Source organism: Epinephelus fuscoguttatus, linkage group LG19, assembly GCF_011397635.1.
Source record: "Epinephelus fuscoguttatus linkage group LG19, E.fuscoguttatus.final_Chr_v1".
Classification (NCBI taxonomy): domain Eukaryota; kingdom Metazoa; phylum Chordata; class Actinopteri; order Perciformes; family Serranidae; genus Epinephelus; species Epinephelus fuscoguttatus.
In genome coordinates, this window is record NC_064770.1 from 5,626,806 (window position 1) to 5,644,796 (window position 17,991).

The 17,991-nt window shown below is 38.5% G+C and overlaps 1 protein-coding gene across 2 annotated transcripts; it reads left to right on the plus strand.

The window, feature by feature from the left end:
- The first annotated feature begins 2,039 nt into the window (after positions 1-2,039).
- On the plus strand, positions 2,040-14,358 carry LOC125878845 (uncharacterized). 2 transcript variants are annotated; one of them, XM_049560297.1, is made up of 2 exons: positions 2,040-2,235; positions 12,405-14,358. In XM_049560297.1, exon 2 carries the CDS (start codon positions 12,650-12,652, stop codon positions 13,793-13,795), a length of 1,146 nt encoding a protein of 381 aa, XP_049416254.1. In that variant the 5' UTR covers positions 2,040-2,235; positions 12,405-12,649; the 3' UTR covers positions 13,796-14,358. The 2 variants fall into 2 exon arrangements, with proteins under 2 accessions (XP_049416254.1, XP_049416255.1); XM_049560298.1 differs by lacking the exon at positions 2,040-2,235 and adding an exon at positions 10,183-11,084.
- The last annotated feature ends 3,633 nt before the right edge of the window (positions 14,359-17,991 follow it).

Here is a 17,991-nt window from a genome sequence, read left to right on the forward strand (position 1 = left end):
AAGACTGTTAGGTTATCAATTTTGATTCCATATGTCAGAACTAGATTGAGGGTAGTCTATGGTTAAAACAGTAAGTGGGTTTATGTACACCCTGACTGAAGCCAATGGAGTCTAATAATGAGATAAACGTGGTAGCCAGGGAGTCATTATCAACGTCAACATGAATGTTAAAATCACCTACAATAATAACTTGATCTGATTTAAGAACTAAACTGGATAAAAACTCTGAGAATTCAGATACAAATTCAGAATATGGGCCAGGAGCACGGTACACGATAACAAATAAAAGTGGCTGTGAGGTTTTCCAGGTCGGATGTAAAAGACTAAGAACGAGGCTTTCAAATGAATTATAATCTAGTTTAGGTTTAGGGCTGATTAACAGACTAGAGTTAAAAATGGCTGCAACTCCCCCTCCTCGGCCGCTGCCTCAAGGAATGTGGGTATTATTATGACTGAGAGGAGTGGATTCATTTAGACTGACATATTCATCTTGACACAGCCAGGTTTCAGTGAGGCTGAGTAAATCAATATGATGATCTGATATTATGTTTACTAACACTGCTTTAGATGTTAGAGACCTGATAACAGTCATCTCTGTTCTCCTGTTTTGTCTTTCTGTCACAGAAGAGGTTTTAACTGTATTAGGTTGTTAGGCACAACTCAGGTGGGTAACTGCACTAGGAGCTCAGAAAAGCGTATAAGACTGTACTTCTGATTCCTGGTCTCAACTCTGGGTTGTCATGGTTTGGAATTACTAATAAACTTGGCCAGGTTTCTAGATATGATAGCGGCTCCATCTAAAGTGGGATGAATTCCGTCTCTCCTAACCAGACCAGGTTTTCCCCAGAAAGTTTGCATACATTAAAAGCCAAGAACAGTTGTGTTTGTAATTTTCTTGAACTGCCACATAAACAGGATGACAAACTCCAGTAAATAGTCTGCACCATGATGTTTCGCTAACCAGCAAAAACACTCACACCAGAGCAAGTTGTGTGCTGCAATTCAGCTGTAAATAAACATCCCAGTGTGTCTGACTGTGGAAGGTGGAGCTGCTGAATGGATTTGTTCATTAATTGCAGCTGTGGCTGTTAGCAGTTAGCTCCACTTGTTAGCTGCTGAATGGCAGCAGAGAAAGCAGCCACCGACCGCCTGACTTCACATCTGTTCCCTGCTGGACTCCATTCAGAGCTGGAGTGTCTCAGGTAAGTTTAAGGTTTGATGCTGTTTGACAGGGAGGTAGGAGGCTCTGTTGTCTGTGAGTGTAGCTGTGCTTTAAGTTAACAGTCTGAACTCAGATTCAGTTTTCTCCGACAGCTGAAAGTTCAGTTTTAGTCACCAACTCTGTGAGAAGATACAAGATTAAACCTCTCAACTCACATGAGATTAAGAAAGAATTCAGGCTTTAATTTAATTATTTTTCTGCTTCTTAACAATGATCAGAGTAGGTCAGAGTGTACAATGAACCTGTGTGCAAATATCAGATTAGTTATTTGTGGTGTCAAAGGTTTTGAGAGCATAAATAGAGAGATGTTGAGCTTTTGAAATAATGATGATCAGTAAGTGTGCGCTCATAAATCATTTCTTAAACCTGTCAAAAACTGTTGGAGAAATTAAAGTTTGTAAGTGTATAGAAATTGTAGTTAAAAAAATAGTAATTTGTAGTTTTAGAAAAAAAAAATCATGTTTAAATAAAATTTTTATACATCCTGTCACCTTGATTCTAATTTCTGATACAGGTTCACTGGATTAGTTTGAAGATAAAAAAAAAAAAAACATACAGAAAACATAATGATGAAAAATTGACAAAAATGTCATGAATTTTACTGACTAAAACATTTTGAACATTGTCAACTAAAACTAGACGTCAAGGAATAAAAATGTAACTAAAACTAATAGGCATTTTTGTCTCATGACTTAAACTAGGACTAAATCCAAAATCCAGGTCGGATACAGCGGAAGTCAGCAAACCAGAATACGGCACCCGGAGGTGGAAGTAAGTCTGCACTCCTGCAGCGGCCCGCAGCCATTAAACCACAGAAGAAGGAGCCGTGTTTACGAGTAGGATTTAAGAAACAGGTTAAATGACATGTAGCAGGGAGTAGTGAATGATTTCGGACACATTGCACACTCTTGTACAGTAGGTGGTGGTATGCACCTGGAAGTTGTTGGCGATCTGCCAATAAATTGAGAGAAGAAGAAGAGCCGTGTTTACAGAGAGTGTTCTTCGAGTAAGCGGTACGCAACGGGCATTGCTGAACACATAACAGTTTTACCAGATGTATCTATAAGGACTTGGTTGTACTTTCGATGTCATGGCAGATAAAGAAGGAGCACCATCTAAAAGAAAAAGAACAGAAGAAGGCTAAACAGGATAGTGATAGGGCTCAAGCCCAAACGCGTGTAAACCTCGATCGGGCATTCACCAAGGGGAGAGAGCTGAGAGATTTGAAAGGTTTTAAAACTGATCCTGAGTTGGCCCTTTTCCTAATCGACAGGTATTTCATTTTTGTTTTTATTTAGAGAATATACCGCAACTTGTTAGACGTTGTTTCACTTCATTATATGACGACATGGAAGTTAAAAGCAAGCTAAATGTAACGTTAGCTGATGTGAACCGCTGTTGTCTAGTAACGTTACAACAAACGCCACAAAATTATCTGTGACTGTGACCATGAACACAAATATACAGCAGGCAGTTGTCCTCAGTTTATAAGAAATTCAGAGCTACACCAGTACATTTATGATTTTCCTCTCGCTCTCCAAAACAAATGCATGCAGTAATTGCCGGTTGCAGTCGAGATTTTACGACACCAGGCTGTGGGTGTCATACCGCTTCGATCAAAGGGGGCACTATAATCAACGAAAACGTAAAGTTCTGCACAGCTGCTTTAACACTGCCATTTTGAGTACTTCTCCAGGTGCTTATATATCCGGCTGTCTGTGGACAGATTTTTGTAAACGCATAATAACCATGCAAGACAAATTTACGATTGTTTTAGTTGAGATCACAATGGCAGAGTTTGAAGATGGGTGTGGTCCTAGCAAGGGACTGTAGACTGATTGAAGTAGAAAGTTATGAAGGGACCATTGCCCCACCTCCCCCTTGCCTACATATGTTTTAAATTGCGGATCGTTGTGCCACAGCTGGAGTGATTCCATCCCAAGATGGTCTCTAGTTTTGTTTGAAATCTCATAATTTTTTGAAAATGCTTTTAATAGTATATAATTTACAATTATAAGTTTTTTACAACCAAAACTAACAAGTGTTTATGTACATTACTTTATTATGACAAGTTATTTGGTTTCTAGATATTCATTTATTTGTTACAGCAGCATTTCTGTGCCACATGACGAAAAAGCTAATTTTTTCTTTAAAATGTTAATGGTTATGAGAATTTTCTCGTCATAACAACATGTCATTTTATCTTACTATTTCACAAAGTTTTCACTTAATTATATACAATCAATAGATCAAAAATTGGTAAAAATACAAAATATTTGAATGCAGAGTAATACATATCAACTTTGAAAAATAACAAAGATGCTTGATGCATGCAGGCTGCAATAATGTTTTCATTTTTGAGCAGGATCGGGCAGGTCAGGTGGGGGCAGTATGCACTGTTCCACTGGACACAAACAGCCTGATATTCACAAGGAGAAGAAGTCATGATTTATTGAGCAAATGAGTTTCCATAACTCACTTAATGCATCAACAGGCAAAAAACAACCTCAAGTATACATTATGAGGATGCTGGTGTTGTATCCTGATCAGTTTCCATCCAGCTTTTTTAATGTGATGCTTCATGATCCACATACAAATACTGAAAACATTGCTTCTCTCTCTCTAACCTAGTTTGATCCTGACTCAACCATTCACCCACCATCTGCCTTCCTTCATATGAAAAGAGACATCTGTCAAGCCGTGAGGCGTTCACATCAAACATTTCTCTATCTATAGACACACACACACACACACACACACACAGAGAATTAAACAGGATTAAACAGAGTCTGTCTAAAAATTGCCCTGTCATTCTATAGAGACACCATACAGCCTGTCACTGCTGCCTCTGAAAAAAAAGAATAAAAGTTGTTATACATTTTATTTTTGCCTTTCCTTCCCTCCATCCTTACTCTTATATTTTGGATAGGAGACCGACATTATGGGATCGTGGAGGCCTGATTGATAAACGTGGAGTAAGTAGAGATGATAAGTAGGATGGTGCAAGTCCATGTAATATTTTATAAGTTAAAAGCAGAATCTTGAAGTCCGATCTAGTGTGTACAGGGAGCCAGTGTAATGAAATGAGAAGTGGCTCCCTGTACACCATTAGGAAATGAGTTTCCTAATGGTTGAATTTGGTAAGCCAGAGAAAAGTGTATTGCAATAATCTAATCGGGATGAGACAAAAGCGTGAACCAGTGTTTCTACATCAGTCATGGAGAGGATGGGACGAATCTTGACAATATTACGTAGGTGAAATTGTGCTGTTTTTGTTATATTATTAATATGGTCTTCAAAGGAGAGATTAGGATCGAATAAAATACCGAGATTTCTAACACGGGGGCTTTGTGAAATGATAGAACCAGCTAAGTTTAAGGTGAGACTGCAGAATTTGTTTCTGATGTGCTTTGGACCTAGGATTAAATTTCAGTTTTTTCAGTATTTAAGAGAAGGAAGTTTGATGACATCCATTGTTTGATTTCTTGTGTGCACTGCTCTAGATGGATCAGTTGATGAGAGGTGTCAGGCTTGATGGATATGTAGAGCTGAGTATCATCTGCGTAAAAGTGAGAACCTAGTTTGTATTTACTGATTAATGAACCGAGGGGTAGCATGTAAATGGTAAAGAGAATGGGACCAAGCACAGACCCTTGTGGTACACCATAATTGACCTTTTTGCGTTCTGAAGAGCAGTTATTATGAAAAACAAAGTGAAATCTGTTGGTAAGGTAGGATTTGAACCAGGTGAGAGCAGAGTTGGTGAGTCCTATGTAGTTTTCTACACGGTTAAGTAGAATATGGTGATGAAGTGTATCAAACGCTGCGCTGAGGTCGATTAGCAGCAATACTGAAGCTGAGTCGGAATCGGAGGCGAGTAGTAAATCATTGACCACTTTTTACAGTGTGGTTTCCGTACTATGGAATTTTCTAAAACCGGATTGATGAGGGTCGTATAGATTATTGAAGAAGAGGTGATCAGTGAGTTTTTGGGCTACTAGTTTTTCTAGGATTTTTGAAAGAAAGGGGAGATTTGTAATTGGTCTGTAATTACTGATGACATCAGGGTCCAGGTGTTTCTTGAGTAGTGGCTTGATTACGCCTGTTTTAAAAGACGCAGGTACTGTTCCAGTGGTAAGAGAGCTATTAATTATATGTAGTAGTAGTGGGCTAAGAATTGGGAAGAGGTCCTTAATGTACTTAGAGGGAATAGGATCCAGTAGGGAGGTAGTGGAATTGCAGAAGAAAACTAGTTTAGAAAGAGTTTCATCAGAAATTGTCTCAAAGTGGGTGAGTTTGCAAGGTGAAGACAGGTCGTATGAAACTGCCATGTCCTGGGTGGGAGATGGGAGAGAGGATATTGCTTTTCTGATGTTGTCGATTTTAGTGGTGAAAAATTCTATGAAATCAGAAGTGGTATGAGGAATATTACACATAGGGGATGGTTTACATGTTAATTTAGCTACAGTGTCAAAGAGAAATTTTGAGTTATTTTTATTATCTTGTATAAGTTCAGAAAAGTAAGCTGTTCTAGCGGCACGAAGAGTGTGTTTATATTTACGAAGGCTGTTTGACCATTCAAGCCAAAAATTATTTAGCTTTGTTGATCTCCATTTATGCTCAAGCGTTCTGCATTTTTGTTTCATAAGCTGAGTGTTTTGATTGTACCAGGAGGATGGTTTCGGTCTAATCTTTCTGTTATAGAGAGGGGTGACTGAGTTAAAAGTATCTAGTAGTGCAAAATTGAAATTTTCCGTGAATTCATTTAGGCAACAGGACTGATCCATGGTGGTGATAATTGATTTGAGTTTCTCAGCAAGTTTATGAACAGTGGATGAGTCGGTGCGTCGAGTAGCATAGATTTTAGAGTGGCTAATATGGTGATTAGAGATGAATGTAATTTTAAAGGTAAAGAAATAGTGATCTGAAAGGGCAGGTAGGTGTGGTGAGATAGCTAGATCTGTAAAAAAGAGGCCGTGTGTAACGATCAGGTCAAGTGTGTGACCATAGAAGTGAGTGGGTTTATTGATTTGTTGTGTCAAACCAGTAGAATCGATCAGGTCTAGAAAAGCTTTACTAAGTGGTTCAGATTTATCGTTAATATGGATATTAAAATCTCCCATAATTAAAAGATTATCAGATCGTGTCAGCGTGTCACAAAGAAAGGTAGAAAACTCTGATAGAAACTGTGAGTAGGGCCCTGGTGGTCGATATAAAATTGCTATATAAAATGACTGTAGCTTGGAATGCATAACAAGTACTTCAAAGGATGTAAAAACAGTGATGTTTCTTGGATTTAACTGACGAGAACTGGAGTTATATATAGCAGCAACGCCCCCACCTCTTGTTGATTCACATGACACTTGAAAGCTTGTGTAATTTGGGGGTTATGCCTCATTCAGACTTACAAAGTCATTTGGTTTTAGCCATGTTTCACAAAGGCCCATTAGATCTATGTTATGGTTATTGATCATGTCTTGAATAAGCAGTGATTTAGAGGACAGTGATCGAATGTTAATAAAGCCTATATTCAAAGTAACATTTTGCAAAGTGGCAGAGGATGAAGAAGCGGAGGGCTTATTGTGGATAATGTTGTGATGATTTATAGCGTTGTTACTCTTATGTTTAGTATCCCGGTTTTCACTGATTATAACAGGGATATGACTGTTATAATGAGGTGGATGAATATGAATATGCATATTGCAGGGATGCACAGGGATATGACAGCTGTCACTGGTGATCTTGTCATCTGAGTGAATTAAAACAAGCGATGAGCCAGCAGGATCCTTACTATCCAGATTGGGTAAATTTGGAGTTAAAGTGAGGTTATTAGGATCATGCTGGGATGAAAGTCAGGAGTGAAATGCTATGTGATTAATGAAATTTGACAGAAGTGTCTTGGTCCCTTTCCAGTTTGGGTGTAAATTGTCGGTTTTGTATAAGTCACCCTTGGTCCAAAAAGTGTCAAAATTGCTGATGAAACCATAACCTGTTGCTGTAAAGAAATTGTTTAACCACTGGTGGAGCCCAAAAAGTCGGTTAAAAACTTGCCAGATGACATCATATGCTCATTTGTATACTGGTGACATACTTGTTCATTGGGTGCAGCCGGGAAGAGAACCCAAATAAACAAAAACAAAAAAGCCATATACCGTAAAATATCAATTAAAAGCCTAGCCCAGTTACGCTACACATTTTGACAAATAAAGGCCTGTCTCGATTGGACGTCTGGTCCAGTTGCCAAGCAATTCGTTTCTTTCGAGTTTCAAGTTCAGTTCAAGTTCTTCAGACATATGAAACTGGGTTGTTGGCTACCTCAAATTATGTGTCCATTCCTCAGTTATCCTGTAAGTTATCCATATTCCCTCAGTCCGTAAAGGTCCTCAGATCAAAAGAATCAAAAGGGTTATTCATAAAAATTAATCCAACTTGTGAGTATTGTTTTAAACAGGATAAAGTGGTGTTGTGTCTATATGTCGGGTCCTCTCTCTCTCTGATGCACTGTCTGTCAAATGAATGATTCATAATTGATCATCTGAAGGCTAATTTTGAAACAGTATTCATACTGGTTTGAATAAACAATGACTGTGTTTACAAGGTCTTTAGTATCCCGGTTTTGAGGCTTATCCCGGTTTTGAGCATATCCGGGATATGATGTTTACATGGAACACAGAGAAACCCGGTTATTCATATCCCTGTATACATGATAAATACCAGTAACCCGTTTTCTGATCACTGCATCCTATCTGCGCAGGCGTGTGTTACATCTTTTATGTCTTTTGTTTACAACAGATTGAGCAGGAAATGTGATATATTTATTATATTTAGAAGTAAGACAAAAATGACACCTCTGTGGCTTCTAGCGGGCTTAGCATTAGTAAACACTCACGTTGCATTACAGCTATGGCTCATCCACTTCATCTTCAGCAATGGGAGGAGAGAGCGACAACAAATATTGAATACGTCACCAACTTTGATAGGTATTTGGTAGAGCTTAGATAGGACCCAAAAAATCCGTTATGCACCAGCACGTTATGTCCGGGACCGGCCCGGCTCGTCCAATTAACTGTAATTATGGTCCCGAGCCCGATTTAAACCCGACATTTTTCAATAAGTTGGCTGTTATAATTAAGAGTATTAAATCACAAGTCTTGTTATTTGAATGACAGAAACATAGGATCTTAATGAATGGTGCAGCACGGAACCATGATTATGTAATAAAACAGGTGTTTATTTTAGGATCCAGGTGGTGAAGGGCTGTGAATAAATATTGTAAAAAAAATTGGACATTTCTATGCAAATGATTCTCACTGATAAACAAGGTCTAATTCACTAACACCAGCGCTAATAGCCACACGCAGTTTGAGTGAAGTAAATAACGTGTTTAAAGCTGGTGCAAACTGGGCGCGCCTCTGTGGAAGCCTCTCGCCCAGACTTTCCAGTGATCGTGGCAGCAGTGATCGTCTGTTAAATCAGTCTGTAAATAATATTTTGACATTATTGGGCCGGGCGTGCAGAGAATCTCAAGCTCTAGTATTCGGCTGTCACTGCCACCACGCAGTACAAGGCAACAGTGGATGAAAATACGTAGCTGTGACTGGTGGGATAGGATCGTTCTCATGGAGTTTACAGATTCAGAGTAGAGAGAAAACTTCAGAATGAGTAGGGCATCCTTCAGCCGGCTGTGTGACGTAGTTGAACCATTCATGAAACCGGGATAAGGCGTATACATGCTCCAGTATCCCGGCTTCTATCGGAGTACTCCAGGGGGCAAAACCAGGTTTCTTGAAACCGGGAAAAGGTCATAACCCGGTTTCTGAATTCGGGATATGGTGTTTACATGCACAAATACAAAAACGGGATACTTAAAAAACCCAATCAAAACCGGGATACTAAAGACCTTGTAAACACAGTCATTATGATTGTATTTCCTGATCTTTGCTGAGCAACAGTTTTGTGTGAAAGGAATTAAAGGCCTGTCCCATATAGATGCCTGTCCTAAATATAGGCCTTGTGATTTCAGTGATTTCAGCACGGGCTATTAAGTTTCACATTAAACAGGCAGATAGAACAATCTGTCTCACCCCAGGAACTCCGTATATTAGAGACGGCAATATGTGGGTGCTGCATGTGAAAGGAGGGAGGGAATGATGGTGAAATGTTTTTTATTATACTCTGACAGAAATGGAAGTACACTGTAAGAAAAATCTGTGTATTAACAGTTGAATGATTGTACATTTTAACATATTTTGTCCACATACGAGATTCACAGGTTTATTTCTGTAAATTTACATCCCGAATTGCATTATGGGATTTTGATCTCCCGACCAACTTCTCTTGGCGGCCATTGTTTGCAGGTGTCTGCATTTCATTTGTGGTAAAGAAAAATTTAATTAATTATGGTAATAACAATACAGTAAAAATCAATCAATAATAAAGCAACTGTTTTATTAACAGTAGGTCTAAAGGAGTTCGAAAAGTTATATTCTGTTATAATCATGATGAGTAAAATACGACTCAGATATCACGTTAATGTTTGCTAGCTAGCTAACGGTACCTCGCAACGTTAGACTAACATTAGTTATAATGTTACTCTATTGTAAATTAAAACACACATAGCTGAATTAATTGTTTGCAAGATTAGAAACAGCCACTTTGTATAAGAGCCTTTCTGTCGTGATAATGATCACTCGTCAGTTGGGTCATCATCTGTGAATTTACAGTATATTTGACAGTATTTTCTGTCAACCGGCACGCGACACGTCATAGCCCATCCCCCTCTTCACTCTGTCAGTGCAGGTCTCTGTCAAGGTCTCATTCGGCCCTGCTGGTTCACTTTTCATGTCAAGGTAAGCCAAATATTTGATGGAACTATCAAAGAAGTTACTATTTTCTCGGTAAAATATTAAATAAATATTATATAAACGTTAGTAGATTAGAGTTAACGTTCGCTAAAGTATTTTACTATACTACTATGTTGCGTTAGCTTGTTACCGTTAGGTCTGTTAGCTGCCTGTTGTCCCGTTGTTGATAAATTACAAATAGCACATGGGTATATAAAGAAGTATTTGGTTACTTTCTTGTCTGAAATGTTTTTAAAAACTTACTAACAGCGAAAATATGGCTTTATTTCACCATCTATTGTTTGTGGTTTCAGCCGTGTTAAGTTACTGCTGATGAAGAAAGCATTTCCTGCTGCTGCTGCTGCTGCTGCTCCAAATTAAAAGGGTTCCAGTTAGGAACTAACAGAAAGCTTTTATTCTGAAGAACTTACAGGAAATGAAATATGTTTGATGAATCAGCGGTGTTACTAACAAATTGTGCAGACAGGTAACGTTAAAGAATATGCAGCCACAGCTGACTTTAAATAACACAACAGCTTTAAACAAAACAATACTCCGACGATTTGGGAGTTGTGCCCTTTCTCTATCATTTTCATATTGAGACAACATGATTGATATCTTTTTTTGTGTCTGTACGTCCAGTGGCTGGGTCTCAGCGGTTAGCATGGCGCTTAGGGGGTCAATACGTCCTGCGCTGTGATCCGCGGAGGGATACACCGGTGAGCAGGCACAGACGTAGCTTGTTAACAAAACTCAATTGTTTATTTAGCCTAGCGAGACGGAGGTCAGAGGAGGATTGGTGGTGTAGCTGCGGGGCTTGCCAACCTGTGTCTACGGAGGTGGAATCATTTTACTGCACAGAATGGGATTCGGTGCTACCATCGTTGGGGAAATATATCATCAGGAGGAAAGCCACCACAGAGAGTGCATCACAAGGAGTGAAAACTTTGCAGCAGTCACTAAGATTAACTGGAAAAAACGCCCAGGTCTGCAGGAGCAGATGGACAGTTTTCAGTCAAGTGAGTAATATCGTCCATGTCGTCTCTTTGTTTGCTTTTACCGAGTGACCTAGCGTACCTGTCCCAGAGCCAGCTGCAGCTGTTGCTCACCGGTGTATCCCTCCGCGCAGGACATACTGACCCCTTATAAGCCGCAATGCTAACCGCTGAGCCCTGGCCATTGGACGTACTGACACAAAAAAGATATCGATCGGTCTGAATATGAAAATGATAGAGAAAGGGCATAACTCCCAAATCGTCGTAGTATTCTTTTAAACAAGATAAAAAGACGTCAGTGTGGTGTAAAGGAACACCGTCATTTTTACTACTGAATATCCGACTGGCATCAGAGCAGAGCATAACGTTATATTGTGTGAAATGTAGTGAACTCTGCTGGAAACACACACAACATGCAGCAACGCCTGTCTGTGTTTTCTACTTTTTCATCAAATGACAGGAAAGCATAAAGACGCAGTGAAACATATCCTGCTGGTTTTTCTTGTAAAAGGCCTGGTTTAGGAGGAAGAAATGCAGAGTAAGATAAGACTCCAGTGACAACCGTTGCAGCAGGAGTTTCAACAACCGTCACTGACACACCATTGGAGCACTAACGAACCAGTGACATCATTGGCCTTGTGAAGACCTCCCCAGAGGTTAAATACCTGGGTGCTTCCACACCAGTTTGTCAGACTAGTTCCAGCCTAGTCAGACAAGCATGAACTGATGAAGCCTCTTAGATAAGAGGTGAAACGTCTTCTAAGACAAAACCAAGCCCAGTTGCGTTCGATTCAATTGCCTTGAGATAAGATAAGATAAGATGTACTTTATTAATCCCAGAAGCGAAATTCAGTAAATTCAGTAGTATGTTCAGACACTTTTGAAACCAAATACCTATTATTGTCCTAATTGAAGACTTTTCTGAAATTACATGGTATTTATTTATTAAAAATTTTTATTTTCTAATTTATTTATTTTTATTTGCAGCCAATGCAGTATTTTTTTTTTTCAGATAATCGTTTATTACTCATAATTGAAATTAATCTTGAATTTTGCCATAATCTGAAGCAATTTAGAGATGAAAAATAAGGGAGAAGAAGGTGAAAGAGACAACATTGGTGCAACCCTAATATACTGCAATTCATTTTAAGTAACCTGGGACATTTTTTTTTTGCAATTTAACAAAAAAACCTGGTGCAGTTTTGGAAAAAAAAAAGTTATTTAATATGTATAATAGTCTGTGTTCAATAAAGCCAATAGTCAGTGTTTTATGTGTACATCCAATTGGATTTCAATTCAAATATGAATATATTTGTTGGCTAAAATTATTGTACTTGTTTTCAGGTGAACATCCACCCTTGCAAAAATTCTTGGACAGCTACACCACGTGACACCCCAGAAGCCAATCCATTACACCTCAGTGCAGGTACCATATGGAACACGATGATTTTTACACATTATTATTTCTTTTTTCTTTATGAATAATGGAGTGAACAGCTTTTGGACTCTACAGTTGACACTAGCTTGGACACTACAGTTGACTCCCTAGAAGCCTTTGTAGCCATTACTCCTCAAAGCTTACTTGTTTTATGGGATTGCCATGTATTCTTTTCTTTTTTTTACTTGCTGTCACTATGACACTTCATTGTGGTATCTGCGAGTTCACAAGTGCCTCAGTGTCTGCCTACTTAAAACATTGCAGGACCCATAGAAACATTAGTCAGGCAGTTTTTCCTTGTGGTTTTCCAGATTGTGGAAAAAGCTTTACCTCTTACAATTCCTTTAATGTGCACTTGACCAGAAATCACCATGAGGGGAGGAAACAGTCTTTTAATCGTAACGTATCTGTACAGTTGAAGTGTTCTTGGGAATTTTGTGGCAAAGAGTGTGGAAGCATAAAAGGTCTTGTAGCTCATCTGAAGTGTCATATAAAAGAGGGTCTTGAAGTGACATGTCCTTATAGTGGATGTGGAAAGACTTTCAAAATCATATCTACTTTTACATCTCATTTGTCAAGATGTCACAAGCAGTGTGATGTTACACATATTTGTCAAAGTCATATCAGTGAGACAGAGTTTTTACATGCTGATTCTGATAATGGGCCAGGGTCATACATTGATGGTGAAATCCAGCAAGATGATGGAGAGAGTGCAGCAGGGCAGCAAGATGGAGACACTCACCCAGGGTCAGCCGAGGATAGATACACTGAAAACATGGCTCTTTTTTTTCTTGGCTTACAAGCCAAGTATCTTGTCCCGGCATCTACAGTCTCAAAGACTGCAAGTGAAATGAGAGTGTTTCAGGACATCCAGCATGAGTTTACTATGGATATGTTTTCAAGAGGTCTTCAAGAATATGGTGTACCTCATGAGGCTTTACAAAATCTAGGGCAACATGTATATGAGCAAAGCCCAATGCAGAGCACACTACATACAAATAATGGCAGCTTAACCACACACCACAGAAGACTTCAGTATTACAGGAAAGAGTTCAACTTAGTTGAACCTGTACAGATAAATTTAGGCCAAGATGACATCGGCAAGCAACAACATTTCCATTACGTTCCCATCTTACAAAGCTTAAAAGCTCTCTTGTCAAATCAAGGTGTACGGCATCAAGTGCTACATCCCATACCTGCCAATGAGAACATGCTATGTGATATTGGAGATGGGCATGTCATTAAATCAATTATTTTATTTTTTTCCCTTAATGTGGCTCGAATACTCTTGTCTTAGTTTTGTACTACAGTTTTAAAGAAAACAATAATTTTAAAGAGATCTGTAGTGTTCTCTAGACAGATTTACTGTTCAATAGTCATTCATCAGATGTAGCATCTGGCAGGATTCAGACCTGTGTTTTTGTGTGTTTATATAGGTAGGCTTTTTAACCCTCTACACACAAATGATGATTTAAGCTTCTGCTCATTTGTAAATGTTACAATTTCACTGATCCATGTTTTCAAATTATCTTAAGTGGTAGTGTAGTACAGTTTTAAAGTATTCCATCTACAGTATTTTCTTTTTTTAATGTTCAATTGCCATTCTTCAATTGACCTGTAAATATGTGTTCATAGGCAGGCTATTTTATGTGCACTGCTTCTGTGATGATTTATCTGAAAAATAAACCATTAAATAACAGATGGCTTCCTGTTTTTTTACTGTAGGATAAAGACCATTTAATACCAGATAATGTCCTGTTTTTTCACTGTTTAAATTACTGAAATTAGATTACGGACAATGTTTTATTTCACTATAGATACACCATTTAATAACAGAAAATGACCCGTTTTCCACTATAAGAACACCATTAAATGACCGCAAATATCTTGTTATTTCACAAGAGATATACCATTAAATAACTGAAAATGTCCTGTTATTTTAGCTGTAGTTTATTGTTAATTGACAGTAAAATTCTGTTTTTTATGAACGGTTAATTGACAGCAAAATTCCGTTTTTTAATTAACAGTCAAAGTCCTGTGTAATGAGCTGCCAGTACTTTTACGGTTATTTTATGTAAACATTTCTGACAGTGTACTTCACAACTTTGCTGAGTTATATTCAACAGAAGAATCTTTAACAAAGCATTTGAATGGCATGAGAACTATGAGGCACCAGTTCTCTTGTCTGCTTCTCCAAACTGGGGGGCGTAAGATCAATGACAAACAACTCACAATAAAGGCTCAGTCGTGAAGGATGCTCAGTGGTGTCCTCACCACCACGTGGCCCACACCTACCCCAAGCCCGGCTGGTGCCTGCACAGTGCTGCTGCACAGAAGGAGAGAGGGGGAGAGATGGATGAGAGTCAGCACAGGAGCTATGGACTGTGCTTACTCTGGGTAGCATGCATATGAATGAAATACAATACAGTATATCTGAATATACTGTATACTACTTTCCCTGATGGTCTAAATAAGTCACACAATTTGTCGCTAGTCACTTTTGAAATAAAGTTGCAGAGACGGTCAAAAAAGTTGCTATATTTAGAGAAAGTGGCCGAGTTGGCAACACAGAGTGAAATACTCCATGTTGCTGTTGCTGGCTGTGACAAATTTATAACCTCTAAAAACATTTTTTTCTTCAGGAAAAGTTTTCATTACAGTTTCACATACTGACAAATAAACAATTAAAATAAATACTATCAGCATAGTGAATGTTAGTCAATATGGTACTTTGCACTTTGGTTGGGAGTGTTTTCACAAGGAGTAGCAAGCCTATAGGACACTTAACGTTACACCTGTTATACCCGGTTACAAGGCAACCATACCACCTGTAATAATCACCAGTACTTAGTTCAGCATTTACATCTTTGCCATCTTGAATTTATGAATCCAGAAGTGAGCATATTTGAATGACAGCATGAAGCTGTGGAGGAGCGAGGGATGGATCTGACTGAGAAGCCGAGGACAAACAGCCTTAAACTTGCATACCTTTGGGCCTTAATAAAATGTAAACAGGTTAGTCATATAAAATGTATCCCCTGTATAGTCATGAATGTTGAAATTAGCTATAGAAACCAAAACCCTTTTATGTACCAGGCTGTAAACATGTTTATTTCTACTGTAAAGTTGGGCATTTTAACATGAGGGGTGGTCATTAGAGGAACTGCAGGTTTTGGCACTTCAGCATTGGCTTAATTTTTCAGCCGCAGAGGTTGCTGCCTGGTCTGTAGTTGTTAAATCCTGTGATTCTTGTTCGGGGGGACAGGGATGATGATAGAGGTCTTAAAGCAGGCTGGTACTGTAACATGTTAGAAATCAGAATCAGAAACACTTTATTGATGCCCGGGGGGAAATTGTGATTTGTTACATTCACTCCAATGTAAAGAATAGAGAATTATAAAAAGTGAAAACAGGAGTATGAAATAGAAGTATGTAAATATAAAGTGATATAATAAAATAGAAATAAATGTGCATTATGCTACAATTTACTGGTACAGAAGATATTAAAAATAAAATATATATCTTCATTGTGCTGAGTCCATAAGTGTGTAAAAATATACAAATATGTGCATTGTGCTACATTACACTGTATAAACTAGTAAGTTACATTCAGAAATATAAAATATGTATTGTGCCATAATGGTTACTACACTATACATCAATCAGAGGTGGGTAGAGTAGCCAAATATTGTACTCAAGTAAGAGTACTGATACTTTAGAACAATATTACTCAAGTAAAAGTAAAAAGTAGTCATCCAAATAATTACTTGAGTAAGAGTAAAAGAGTATTTGGGGGAAAAACTACTCAAGTACTGAGTAACTGTTGAGTAACATCTGATTTATTTGTAAAATAAGAACATGAACGTAATCAATCAATCAAAAATAATAATCTGCAAATTCATGTATTTTAAACGATCCCCCTTTAACTAAAACAAAAATAAATTAAATCTTTACAAACATAACATAAATCAAGGCACAAGAAACACAAATATATTCTTACATATATTGTACATATATATATATATATATATATATATATATATATATATATATATATATATATATGTAGTTGTGTATATATATATATATATATATACAGTACAGGCCAAAAGTTTGGACACACCTTCTCATTCAATGCGTTTTCTTTATTTTCATGACTATTTACATTGTGGATTCTCACTGAAGGCATCAAAACTATGAATGAACACATGTGGAGTTATGTACTTAACAAAAAAAGGTGAAATAACTGAAAACATGTTTTATATTCTAGTTTCTTCAAAATAGCCACCCTTTGCTCTGATTATTGCTTTGCACACTCTTGACATTCTCTCCATGAGCTTCAAGAGGTTTTTTTTTTTTAAACTTATATTAATGGTACCTTAATGTCTCCTGTGGCGGCACGGTGGTGTGGTGGTTAGCACTGTCGCCTCACAGCAAGAGGGTTCCTGGGTGTGGGAGCCTTTCTGTGCGGAGTTTGCATGTTCTCCCCGTGTCAGCGTGGGTTCTCTCCGGGCACTCCGGCTTCCTCCCACAGGCCAAAGACATGCAGGTTGGGGATAGGTTAATTGATAACTCTAAATTGTCCATAGGTGTGAATGTGAGTGTGAATGGTTGTCTGTCTCTATGTGTCAGCCCTGCGATAGTCTGGCGACCTGTCCAGGGTGTACCCTGCCTCTCGCCCAATGTCAGCTGGGATAGGCTCCAGCCCCCCCGCGACCCTCAAGAGGATGAAGCGGTTAGAAAATGGATGGATGGATGGATGGATAGTGTCTCCTGTGATGCCTTTGAATACTGGAGACAGTTTATTTACATCGGGCTTCAGGGTGGAGGCTGAGAAGCAGTCTGTTAAGCTGCACATAACCATTAACCTCAGCGACAAACAGCCACAGATCTGGAATGACTGTAAGAGAGTGTTCAGTAAACAGACTTTTATCTGGTTGATTAATTCACGAATAGTAACAATGAAGTGAATGAACACAACATTTCCTGTGAATCTCTTGTGTGTTTGTAGGTAATTTAAATCCTTTGTGGAAATGCAAACTCACCCACTAACGATGAAAACTACTATACACAGAAATAACTACAGACTGTTGAAGAAAAAAATGCAGAATAAATGACAACCATGAATGCTGTCGTAGGAGGTTGTACAAATGCCGCGTTTTTTGCATCCCAGATTAATTGTTTCTAATGTAGATGCATGGTAGGCGTGCTTCAACGCCAGAGCAAAGCCATCGCGGCGCCCATGCATTCCGGAGGGCCTGTTTTTCAGGGCACAGCTGTTGTGCCCTGAGTTCAACTTTTGGAACACATAGTCACATTTCATGTGATGAGGACTAGAATGGGGAAAAACCAATTACAACTGACAGATATCTTTCCCTTCTCCTGTAAGTATCAGTCTGTGATAAATATGGAGAAGATGTTGATCATTTTAGTGCAGGGCTGCCAAAGCTTTACATCTGTCCCACGGGCAATAGGCCTAAACACAAACAGCAT

What these genes read in the sequence shown, in the direction of transcription:
- LOC125878845 (XM_049560297.1), top strand. Translation starts at nt 12,650, where the DNA reads ATGGGATTGCCATGTATTCTTTTCTTTTTTTTACTTGCTGTCACTATG.